The 13,535-nt window shown below is 38.1% G+C and overlaps 1 protein-coding gene across 1 annotated transcript in view; it reads right to left on the bottom strand.

Annotated features, from left to right (window-relative positions):
• Nucleotides 1-13,535, bottom strand: part of LOC128685456 (glutamyl aminopeptidase-like) — a 626,129-nt gene that overhangs the window by 212 nt on the left and 612,382 nt on the right. The window contains exons 14-17 of the mRNA XM_070082219.1: nucleotides 11,989-12,103; nucleotides 10,902-11,015; nucleotides 4,362-4,470; nucleotides 1-890 (exon numbers count right to left, since the gene is read on the bottom strand). The exon at nucleotides 1-890 is cut by the window's left edge and continues 212 nt beyond it. Coding sequence (XP_069938320.1) covers nucleotides 738-890; nucleotides 4,362-4,470; nucleotides 10,902-11,015; nucleotides 11,989-12,103 — 491 coding nt within the window. The 3' untranslated portion in view covers nucleotides 1-737. The remainder of the gene's footprint in view (nucleotides 891-4,361; nucleotides 4,471-10,901; nucleotides 11,016-11,988; nucleotides 12,104-13,535) is intronic.

Raw genomic sequence — 13,535 nt, forward strand, 5'->3', positions numbered from 1 at the left:
CAACAGAAGTGATATTTGTGAAATGTTTTCATTTAATATTGTTCCAATTTACTTTAGTTTAGGAATTTCCTTCTTAAATAGTATTTACAACAACTTCTTTAATTATAAATCTTCAAACAAAACTCTTTCTGAGTAAATTTCTTAGGTTTTGAAGCTCTCGTTTTTGCAAAGTTTTAAATTTCAGTAGAAGTTAGTATTGCTATCAATGAATTTTCCGTTCTTTCAAGAGTTTCCCATCTGACTGCTCTACGAGGACCTAACAATTGTTTAAGTGAAAAATTTGCAGAGTATCAAGTTTCTAGAGAGTTTAAATTTCTCAAATTTTCTGTATTTTTTTTGTATTGGGGGGGGGCTGTCTATTCTTCTAATGTTACTAACCTGAAAGTGAATTCCAATAGTCTAAAAAGTAAAAAATTATGAGCATCCTATGACATGGATTGCATTTCTAACGTTAAAGTATTTGTACATTTTTTTAATATAAACATTTTCTAGCTTTCTAAAATATATATATTATTTTTTAAATATTTTCTGCTTATGCAGACAGTTTCTAACTCCCTGGAAGATAATACCTATTAAGTTTCAGGTTCTCTAAGAGGTTTCTGATGGTTTAAATGGGTTTTAATTATCTGGAGATTTTCAGGTATGCGGGAGTACCAAGACATCCTTCGTCCCTGGTGTATGGTATTTCTAGAAGTATCTAGTCAGCCAAATTTCCCACTCATTCAAACATTTTCCCATTACAAGACAGCATTTTGCCCGAGGAACCACCGGTTGAGAGACTCGCCATGCTGCTCTATCCACTTGATGTTGCCCTCCACCTCTTCCAGAGCTTGCTGGCGCGAGCGAGCTCCTGACCCAGCGTTCGGATATTGTTGGAAGAAGTCTTTCATCTGTTGGAGACGAAAAGAAGAGAGTTAGTTTTACTTACATTCTTGAGGAAGCCCTAAAACAAAAGGGGTCATGCAATGCCTGGGGAATGTTAGATAACCAGGTTTGATCTTAGGAAAGAAAGGCCAGGAAAATGGCATTTGTATATCGGCTGAATGATATACATTTTATGTATCTGTCGAACGTAGTTCATGGATTGACAAAACTCACAGAGGACTTTTTTTTCTTTTTTTTAGTGTGCACAAATGTCTTTATGAGACATGGAGGGGCATCTCCAATACTCTGAAATAGGAGAACAATTTCACCAACTCAACATTGCTAGGAAAGAAGAAAGAAAAATTATCTCCATTCCAAAAGATAATTCCTTTCATTTCAACCACTGTATTTCAGGTGCTCGAAAGTAATCACACTGAAGTTTGTTTAACTTAACAGTTGTAACATGGAGAAGTGAGAGAGCATGGCACTCCAGTATTAGATGCAACAGAAATAAATATACTGTTTTAATAGGCTTTTTGCTAATATTTTGTGACTATGCATGAGTAGGTGAACATTATTAGTGAAGAACAAAATATAACACTTCCATGATGCTGAAGTAACTGGGAGAGCAAAAACAAGCGTTTTAAAAATATCTATAACATTATCTTTAATTTAATATTCGAAAACAAGAAGTGATTAATTATAAATATCCGGATCTAGAGAAAAAAGGGAGATCAACCAGTAGAAATACTTCCATTACTGCACGATCTCAGAAAAATATCCCCGGATCACACAGCACCAACCCCATTTGTACCTCAACACAAAGTTTATAATAGTTGTACCTCAGGACTCTCAAGAGGCAGAAGAGCTGCAGCTTAACGCCCTAAAGAGACGTGGAATGTTGTAGATTCGCCGGTACTGCCGGCCCGGGTCTTCTCCAGATGGTGACCCGGCCAGACGTGGAATCCATAATACAATCCTCGTCCCAAGAGATTCAGGAAAGTATTGAGCTAAAGCCTATCTCCCGTAATCTACTCTCAAAGAGCCCGGGAGCTGAAACTCAATTCCATCAAGAAGCACAGGATATTTAGACCAAAAAAAATTCAAAAGGCCAAGGAGAGGTAAATCAAGCGGCTCAGAACTTACAGATCAACATCTAAAGGATTAGTAGTTGTAGATCAACACCTTTTAAAGCTTTAGCAGCTGTAGATCAACGCCTTCAAGAGCTCCAGCAGCTGTAGATCAACACCTTCAAGAGTTCCAGCAGCTGTAGATCAAAACCTTCAAGAGTTCCAGCAGCTGTAGATCAAAACCTTCAAGAGTTCCAGCAGCTGTAGATCAACACCTTCAAGAGTTCCAGCAGCTGTAGATCAACACCTTCAAGAGTTCCAGCAGCTGTAGATCAACACCTTCAAGAGTTCCAGCAGCTGTAGATCAAAACCTTCAAGAGTTCCAGCAGCTGTAGATCAACACCTTCAACAGCTTTAGCAGCTGTAGATCAACACCTTCAAGAGCTCCAGCAGCTGTAGATCAACACATTCAAGAGTTCCAGCAGCTGTAAATCAACACCTTCAAGAGCTCCAGCAGCTGTAGATCAACACCTTCAAGAGTTCCAGCAGCTGTAGATCAACACCTTCAAGAGTTCCAGCAGCTGTAGATCAACACCTTCAAGAGTTCCAGCAGCTGTAGATCAACACCTGCAACAGCTTAAGCAGCTGTAGATCAACACCTTCAAGAGCTCCAGCAGCTGTAGATCAACACCTTCAAGAGTTCCAGCAGCTGTAAATCAACACCTTCAAGAGCTCCAGCAGCTGTAGATCAACACCTTCAAGAGTTCCAGCAGCTGTAGATCAACACCTTCAAGAGTTCCAGCAGCTGTAGATCAACACCTTCAAGAGTTCCAGCAGCTGTAGATCAACACCTTCAAGAGTTCCAGCAGCTGTAGATCAACACCTTCAAGAGTTCCAGCAGCTGTAGATCAACACCTTCAAGAGCTCCAGCAGCTGTAAATCAACACCTTCAAGAGTTCCAGCAGCTGTAAATCAACACCTTCAAGAGCTCCAGCAGCTGTAGATCAACACCTTCAAGAGTTCCAGCAGCTGTAGATCAACACCTTCAAGAGCTCCATCAGCTGTAGATCAACACCTTCAAGAGCTCCAGCAGCTGTAAATCAACAAATTCAAGAGCTCCAGCAGCTGTAGATCAACACCTTCAAGAGTTCCAGCAGCTGTAGATCAACACCTGCAACAGCTTAAGCAGCTGTAGATCAACACCTTCAAGAGCTCCAGCAGCTGTAGATCAACACCTTCAAGAGCTCCAGCAGCTGTAAATCAACACCTTCAAGAGTTCCAGCAGCTGTAGATCAACACCTTCAAGAGTTCCAGTCTGTATGACCCTTTTAGGTTTAGCATTTAGTTATGACTGTAATAATAATAAGAATTGTAGCCTTTGTATGCTGCTAAATAATTCGTCTAAATTTCGAGCTTTGTTTTCTTATGATAGTCATTGCATTATCAATATCAAGTCATGTACAACCCACCTTCTCTACAGCAAGAGCTTTTTAGTGTGTCATAGTGCTTTAATTATTTTACGGTTGTGGTGTGTGCGGAGTATATTAAATTTTACTCGATGTTCGTCACATAACCATTTGGCATGCACTCTCGACCAGTGAACTGGCAGTTCAGAGCATAGCAGTTCTGTGCTTACTGTCCAGTTCAATCAGCCAGCAGAGTGTAACGGACAAGTGAAGTAGCATCAGCAACACTCACAGCAAGAGGCATTCTTGAGCATCCCCAGCGCTCGGGCTTCGGTCCAAAACTGGGATGTGGCTTGAAAAGGATCCTGTAGTGCTTGCTGCCTTTTCACCTCCTGACAACGTCTCCTGTTACCCAGCTGCCACACCCTTCGAGCACAGTGTGGGCAGGGTTTGTGGCAGCCCAAGGTGCCTAGATTCTTCCTCTCAGCTCCGTGGGGGCTGGGAATGGGGCTAGGCCTGGGGACAGCTGATCCCAGTAGACGAGGAACTACTTGTACCTCCTCCCATGGCAGACATTAGTCTGAGACACTCCCGCGAAAGGGAGCCAAGGCCGGGCCACCTCTTGGAAAAGGTCTGGGCCGGGCGATTATGCCGGCGAATCTAGAACAGAACAGAAAATCCGCCAGTCATGTGGAAGCCGGCTACTACAACCAAGTAAGGTCACTCCTGTCCACCTGGCTAGGTGGCAGACTTCCGCAGACACTGGTCGTATCCACTCATGTCTTGAGTGGCTCTTGGTTGCTCTGTAACAGACTCTGATACCTTATATGCTAACATTGTAAATATCATAAATAAGTAGCAAAAGAATACATGGTTAAAGAGGTCTACTCCTGCTGTCTTTACCTTGATCTTACTCTGCCCTACTGATTGCTTGTTTGCTGACTTAGATATACAACCAGGTGCTACAGGTCTTTAATCTATCACTTGTGTTTGTAGCAGCGAGAGCATTGGAGTTATTTACCTCTTGTAGTTGACTGGGAGAGGTAAACTGCGTGCACACAAGCTTCACCATACGACCCAGATAGCGGTTGTTCAGGGTGAACCGCTGTACCATCTCCTTCCAGTGAGACCTGCAGAAACACAAGATAAGTTCACTAATAACAAATTATTATGATAGTGCATTCAAGGAGAAATACTAAACCCCCAAGGGTCACACAGTGCCTGAAGAATAGGAGGGAGTTTGGACAGGAAATACAAGTGAATCGAACAAGAGAAGACTGGGAATCGGACCCATAGCAGGCAAGTCCTAAAACTAGCAGGCCAGTGTGTTAACCACTGGACCATAACGGCCTAACAAAATTCATCAAACTAGGAATATACACACTACAGTGAAGGCTAGCAATAGTCCCACTGTGGCTACAAATGCAGCTTTTACAGACGAATCCCACACGAGCATGGTTGAGGCGTGCTCTAGCTCACGTCCCCCATATTTGTGATCACAGTGGGGTCCATGCTAACTTTCGTATGGTGTACAGAAATATATCTAGTAGGATGAACCTTGCTAGGCCAGCATGAACCAGTTGTTAACACACTAGCCTGAATTTTAGGACTCTCGTACAATGGGTTCCATTCTCACCCGTTCCATGTTTTGCTTGAATCGAATTATTACGATTTCGTTAGTCTAAATACAAGTGATTCTGCATGGGAAACAACCCTTATTTGATAGCATTATGGAGAATTTATGTCTTCAGGGATGTATGTATGTATGTATGTATGCATGTATGTATGTATGTATGTATGTAGGCTTAAATAGCAACGCTCATCTTGCCATATAGGACAAGCGAAAATTTGTTTATGCAATAATTTCGCTAAAATCATTCTGAACCTAACATACATATACATATACATACATATATATATATATATATATATATATATATATATATATATATATATATATATATATATATATATATATATATATATATATATATATATATATATATATATATATATGTCGTGCCGAATATGTAAAACTGGTCAATTAGCAAGAACTCATTTAAAATTAAGTCATTTCTAAAATTTTCTCTTATACGTTTAAAGATATATTTTTTCATTAATGTTGATGGAAAAATTTATAATTTTGCACCAAAATGAACTTACAAAACTTACCTAACCTTTTTATAACAAGAACAATTTATTTTAGCCTAACCCAACTTAATATATTTTAGATTTGTTTACAATAATTTAATACTAAATAAACAAAGTGAAATATATTTTTTTCGTTAGGTTCAGAATGATTTTGGCGAAATTATTGCATACACAAATTTTCACTTGTCCTATATGGCAAGATGAGCGTTGCTATTTAAGCCAAGATGGCAAGTTCTGCCTATTCGGCACGACATTATCTATATATATATATATATATATATATATATATATATATATATATATATATATATATATATATATATATATATATATATATATATATATATATATATATATATATATATATATATATATATATATATATATATATATATATATATATATATATATATATATATATATATATGTCGTGCCGAATATGTAAAACTGGTCAATTAGCAAGAACTCATTTAAAATTAAGTCCTTTCTGAAAATTTCTCTTATACATTTAAAGATATATTTTTTTCAATAATGTTAATGTAAAAATTTTTAATTTTGCACCAAAAGAATCTTAGGAAACTTACCTAACCTTATTATAAAAAGAGCAATTTATTTCAGCCTAACCCAACTAAATATATTTTAAATACGTTTACAATAATTTAGTACTAAACAAGCACAATCACATTTTTTTTTTCGTTAGGTTCAGAATGATTTTGGCGAAATTATTGCATATACAAATTTTCACTTGTCCTATATGGCAAGATGAGCGTTGCTATTTAAGCCAAGATCGCAAGTTCTACCTATTCGGCACGACATATATATATATATATATATATATATATATATATATATATATATATATATATATATATATATATATATATATATATATATATATATATGTCGTGCCGAATATGTAAAACTGGTCAATTAGCAAGAACTCATTTAAAATTAAGTCATTTCTGAAATTTTCTCTTATACGTTTAAAGATATATTTTGTTCATTAATGTTAATGTAAAAAAAATTAATTTTGCACCAAAAGAATCTTAGAAAACTTACCTAACCTTATTATAACAAGAGCAATTTATTTTAGCCTAACCCAACTAAATATCTGTTAGATTTGTTTACAATAATTTAATACTAAACAAACATAGTGAAATATATTTTTTTCGTTAGGTTCAGAATGATTTTGGTGAAATTATTGCATACACAAATTTTTGCTTGTCCTATATGGCAAGATGAACGTTGCTATTTAAGCCAAGATCGCAAGTTCTGCCTATTCGGCACGACATTATATATATATATATATATATATATATATATATATATATATATATATATATATATATATATATATATATATATATATATATATATATATATATATATGTATATATATATATATATATATATATATATATATATATATATATATATATATATATATATATATAATATATATATATAATATAATATAATATAATATAAACTCATCGGCCGTTTCCAACCGAGGCAGAGTGACACCCCCCCCCCCCCGGCCGCAAAAAAAAAAAAAAAAAACTTTCCTCATCATTCACTCCATGACTGTCTTGCCTGTGGCGTGTCGATACTACAGTTCAAAATCTACAACATATCTCCAGCCGTCCTTCAGAGTGTAGACACTGTACTTTCCACTTCCATCACATACCCATCGTGTGGGTGGTAGTCAAAAGATTACGGAGGAACATAATTGGTCCAAGGACTGGGCCCCAAAGTTTTGATAGATGAGCAAGTTACAAAGGTAATGAACTACAGGTAGATCTGGTCACCATCATGACCAAAATATAGAGGTAATGACTCATCTACACGTAAGACTCATAAATAGCGCGATTTCTGTCTCAAAAAAAAAAAATAATTAAACAAAATATTTGTTCCCAAGTGATAGGTTTGGCCGCGTTTTCCTCGATATCTCGGAAAAAAGTTAACGATCTATTTGTTGATCGTCATCCATTATTAATGAACAGATTAAATGTATTTTCGCAACTAAATTTTAACAATAAATGTTTTACAAACTGGTGAAAATATTTTAACAATAGCACAATTTTTTGTCATTCGTGAGGGAGATAGGTTAAAAGGCAGATATTTTACAACATGTCAAAAACTTAATAACTTCATTTTTGGGGGGGAATTAACAATTGAATTGTTTGCAATCGTAATGGCGCTAAAGCTAACTTGACTCTTATCATCATTACTGATTCTATGTCATCACTGAAGACTCTTGACTCATATAATGACTCCAACAACATGCTCATTGGAGAAGCCAGGTATAGATACTCAAAAATCCAGGACAAAGGAATTAATGTACAATTGCTATGGATCCCATCACACATTGGATTACTCCTTCATGATAAAGTTGATATGTTAGCCAAGAAGAGTACCCAGAAGGAGAATGTAGAATATAACTTTGGTATAACTGTATCTAGCATTAGGAATAATATTAGGAGAGAAGTAAATAATGAAAATGATTGTTATAGGAATGCAGTTAGAAGCCTGAGTAGATCTATAACCCACTATGATAACATGAACATAGATAAGTATGTTTATGGAGCAACGTGCAATGTAAACAGACTGACTGCTATGTATGATAAGCTATGTAACTGTATTTGTATATACCTGAATAAACTTACTTACATACTTAGTGGCCAGGCTTAGGCTTGGTTACATGTACTTCTGGCAGTTTGGGAGACACACAGATGATGATCAAACTAAATGCAAATTATGTGGTCAGGCATATGGTCACTGTCTTGAACACTATGTGCTTAATTGTCCACTTATTGAGGAATACAGAGACAGACAGTATAATAACCTATGTGACATGTCAAGATATCTTATTTACTAAGTAAATTTCCTAAAATTGCTTGTAACAGATAAGTGAACTGTAGATATGTAGATAAAAAAAAACATATGTACACCTGTTAACCCTTTTGGGGCCTAGTTCCTAGGCCTTTTGTGTATCCATATGCTCTTGCGCTACCGTCCACAGGATGGATATAGTGTGCACAATAAATTAGTCACTTCGGTGGTAAAATCTAATCTGGGGGGATGAAAATAAGGTATATTTATAGTATTTAATTTCATAATAAATCGGTTTAGCATTGTTTTATTAGGAATCAGTGTCAAAAATAGTTCTGGCAGTTCCAATACGTAAAGTAATACTGCTGCAATACTGCCAAATCCAATTTTCCGTGTAAATATTTTTTATTCATTTGTTTGTTGGTCGATCTTAATGAAAGTTGAATATGAAAGGAAGACATGTACGCTTATTAAAAAAAAGGAACTCGGACGAAAAAAATCTACAAAATCATGCCTTTATACAAAGGAACTTTGCACACTCTGCCAGTCCCAAGGTACCTTCCCCTCTTTCTTATATTAAATAGAGGCACCAGCCACTTCAAAACAATATACCCATCTGCCTTTAATATTTCTGTCTTGTGGTATCCCATGGCCTGGTAGGCAACACTCTTGCCTCACACACTAAGTGTCCGTGGCTCGATCTCCGGTTGGGTGGAAATTCCTGTTGCCCCCTTTCATCTAGCAAGTATGTAGGTACCTGGGTGATAGCCGACTAGTATGAGTCGAATCCTGGGGGAGAAGTTTGAAGAACCCCAATGGAAAAACAGTCCTAGACGATGTACCGACTTTCATGGGTTATCCTGGTTGGCTAACCCTCCGGGTTTAAAATACGAACAAAATCTTATCCCATCAATCTCAGTTACTTTACCCCCTTTCATTCTACCCAACGCCTCATGCACCTCCCCCACACTCACATCTGGCTCTTCCTTACTCCTAAAGGATGTTATACCTCCCTGGCCAATCATAGCTTCCAGCTCTTCATCAACATTTAACACTTACTCAAAATATTCCCTCCATCTTCCCAATGCGTCCAACTCCTTATTTAATAAACTCTCCTCTTCTGCTTTTGTCAAATCCATTAGTTCCCTAAGCTTTCTCAACTTATTAATCCCCAAAACTTTTGCTCTCATTTGCTCTCTTTGTACATTCCTTCACAAATCTCTTTTCTTTTTCTCTCCATATACTCCTCACTCCTTATATCACTTCTGCATTATTAAAACCTCTCATATGCTAACTTTTTCTCTCTTGCCACTCTCTTTACCTCATCATTCCACCAATCGCTCCTCTTCCCTTCCACAGCCACCCTCCTAAATCCACAAATTTCCGCTGAACACTCTAACGTTGCATTATTAAATCTGCCTCATACCTCTTCAACTTCCTCATTACCTATACACTAGCCCATCTTTCTACAGTAACTGATTATATTTTTCTCTTCCTCCTCCTTTAGTTTATATATACTTTCACCTCTCTCTTACTCGTTGATGCCATTCTCCTTGTATCCCATCTACCTTTTACTTTCACTGTAGCTACAACTAAAAAAATTATCTGATATATCTGCTGCTCTTCAAGCATTTTTCGAAATCAATTTTTCGGTATCAATTACCAAGGTTCATACCAATCATATTAACGTTTATTTTCTTGGTGTTTTAGTGTGGCTAAATTTTGAGTGAATATTAAAATTGTATAAAAATATCGACAGGTTATTAGGTAAGACACATATGCAACAGTTAGGTATCTTTATTTCGAAACGTTTCGCCTACACAGTAGGCTTCTTCAGTCGAGTACAGAAAAGTTGATAGAAGCAGAAGAGATGTGAAGACGATGTAATCAGTCCATCACCCTTGAAGTTTTGAGGGGGAGGGACTGACCACCTCAAAACTTCAATGGTGATGGACTGATTACATCGTCTTCAAGTCTCTTCTCCTTCTATCAACTTTTCTGTACTCGACTGAAGAAGCCTACTGTGTAGGCGAAACGTTTCAAAATAAAGATACCTAACTGTTGCATATGTGTCTTACCTGGCTAAATTTGATTGATTCATGATGAAAATAGGATTACACTTTGAAATGTGATGCAGTAATATAACATTTAGTTATTATATTCAACGATGTAAAAAAATGATGCTTTTATCTTGTCGTGTTAGTCTGTTAAGTGTTGATTTTCCATCTTTGTTTCATAATGTTTGTGTGATGACACTTTTCACGTAAGTCGTTGTAGTAATAGTTGAAAATTTATTCTATTACAATTTGGTATTTGCTTTGGATTGGCGATTGGAATTCGCTCAGTTGTTTGTATTTTTTTTCTCTTGCGCTTATAATGTGTAGAATTAGTCAGGCGTTGCCCTCTTAAGTAAGTTTATTCAGGTATACACAAATACAGATACATGGATTATTATACATTGCAGATTATGTGTAGAGAACCCGGGATAACCCAAAAAAGTCAGAAGAGTGACTTGTTTCTCGCTCCCATCACTCAAACCAAAACTTTAATTACACTGACATAACGAAACACAACTTACTTGACGAAATTCCAGACAATGTAAGTGCTCCAGGGATTTTTCGCGATGTCGTTCAGAAGACTGAAGTAGTCTTGGCTCCTTACTACACTTTCGTTCCTCGACACCATCAACAGCCTGGTGAGTCAATGGTTAAACTTTATACAATATACATAAACACTTAACATCTATGTACCACCATTGTATTAATGTTGCTAGAATTACCGACAATATGTTACGTAAAAAGACACAAGTGGAACTAATATGGCATTTTATTGTGACAACGTTTCCCTTGGCGAAGGTTCTGGAGAGCGAAACATAAGTTTATTGTGGCTCTATGAGCGTAAGTTTAATGTGGAATTATCAAAGTTAAGTTTATTGTGGAACTATCATCGTAATTTTTATGTGGAACTATTAATGAAAGCTTAAGGTATAATTATATATGAAAGTTTAAACTGTAACTAAAACAACTAAGATTACTGTAGAAAAATTAAATGTGGATCAATGTAAGTTTAATGTCTACTATCAAAGTTTATTGTGGAACTATCAATGTTAGTTTAATATAGAAAAATCAATGTGATTTTACTGTATGACCACAGGCCAGGTGCCTTACCTCTCCAGTCCTCCTTGCTGTTAGCCAGGCCCAATGTTACCTTACCAAGTGTCTTACCTCTGAATTATCCAGTCCTCCTTGTTGTTAGCCAGGCCCAGTGTTACCTTACCAAGTGTCTTACCTCTGAATTATCCAGTCCTCCTTGTTGTTAGCCAGGCCCAGTGTTACCTTACCAAGTGTCTTACCTCTGAATTATCCAGTCCTCCTTGTTGTTAGCCAGGCCCAGTGTTACCTTACCAAGTGTCTTACCTCTGAATTATCCAGTCCTCCTTGTTGTTAGCCAGGCCCAATGTTACCTTACCAAGTGTCTTACCTCTGAATTATCCAGTCCTCCTTGTTGTTAGCCAGGCTTACCAAGTGTCTTACCTCTGTTACCTTACCAAGTGTCTTACCTCTGAATTATCCAGTTTTTCCTACCTTACCAAGTGTCTTACCTCTGAATTATCCAGTCCTCCTTGTTGTTAGCCAGGCCCAGTGTTACCTTACCAAGTGTCTTACCTCTGAATTATCCAGTCCTCCTTGCTGTTAGCTAGTCCAAGTGCTAGCTTGACTCTCTCCTGAGCGTTGGTCTCCGAGATGTAGCGCTGCAGCATCACCTCCCATTCCTCAGCACCTGTAGCGGGTCAATAAAGCTTCAGCGTTAATATTATTATTATAATCAAAAAGAAGCGCTAAGCCATCAGCGTTAATAGAAAGCTAGTAAGTGCAGTTTCTAGGTGCTGTACACATGTTTTATTCATCTATTTGTCAGTTTAATAAAACAATTATAGTAATAATAATCTTTATTTCTACAAGTACCTAACCTAACCTAACCTAAACATGTAGTGAATTATCGGCAGTTTTTTTTACCGATTTTGTATATTTTTTTGCTAATTCGTTAAAATCACCATTTGACAACTTTACAAAGTGGGAGAAGCTGAGTGTCTCACTGCCTCACTGCCTCACTGTCTCACTGTCTCACTGTCTCACTGCCTCACTGTCTCACTGTCTCACTGCCTCACTGTCTCACTGCCTCACTGTCTCACTGTCTCGCTGTCTCACTGCCTGTCTCATTGTCTCACTGCCTCACTGTCTCACTGTCTCACTGTCTCACTGCCTCACTGTCTCACTGTCTCACTGTCTCACTGCCTCACTGTCTCACTGTCTCACTGCCTCACTGTCTCACTGTCTCACTGCCTCACTGTCTCACTGTCTCACTGTCTCACTGCCTCACTGTCTCACTGTCTCACTGCCTCACTGTCTCACTGTCTCACTGTCTCACTGTCTCACTGTCTCACTGCCTCACTGTCTCACTGTCTCACTGTCTCACTGCCTCACTGTCTCACCGTCTCACTGTCTCACTGTCTCACTGACTCACTGCCTCACTGCCTCACTGTCTCTGCTTCACTGTCTCACTACCTCACTGCCTCACTGCCTCACTACCTCACTGCCTCACTACCTCACTACCTCACTGACACACTACTTCACTACCTCACTGCCTCACTACTTCACTGCCTCACTGCCTCACTGCCTCATTGCCTCACTACATCAATGGGTCACTCCCTCATTGCCTCACTGCCTCACTACCTCACTACCTCAATGGATCACTGCCTAACTACCTCACTACCTCACTGCCTCACTACCTCACCGCATCACTGCCTCACCACCTCACTACCTTACTGCATCACTGCCTCACTACCTCACTACATCACTGCCTCACTACCTCACTCCCTCACTACCTCACTATCTCACTACATCACTGCCTTACTACCTCACTACCTCAATGCCTCACTATCTCACTGCATCACTTCCTCACTACTTCAATGCATCACTGCCGAAGTACCTTACTGCCTCACTGCCTCACTACCTCACTACATCACTGCCTCACTACCTCACTGCCTCACTGCCTCACTACATCACTGCCTCACTACCTCACTGCCTCACTGCCTCAATACCTTACTACCTCACTACTGCATCACTGGGTCACTACCTCACTTCCTCACTACCTCACTACATCACTGCCTCACTACCTCACTACCTCACTGCCTCACTGCCTCACTACCTCA

Source organism: Cherax quadricarinatus, chromosome 1, assembly GCF_038502225.1.
Source record: "Cherax quadricarinatus isolate ZL_2023a chromosome 1, ASM3850222v1, whole genome shotgun sequence".
In the NCBI taxonomy this organism is placed as follows: Eukaryota; Metazoa; Arthropoda; class Malacostraca; order Decapoda; family Parastacidae; genus Cherax; species Cherax quadricarinatus.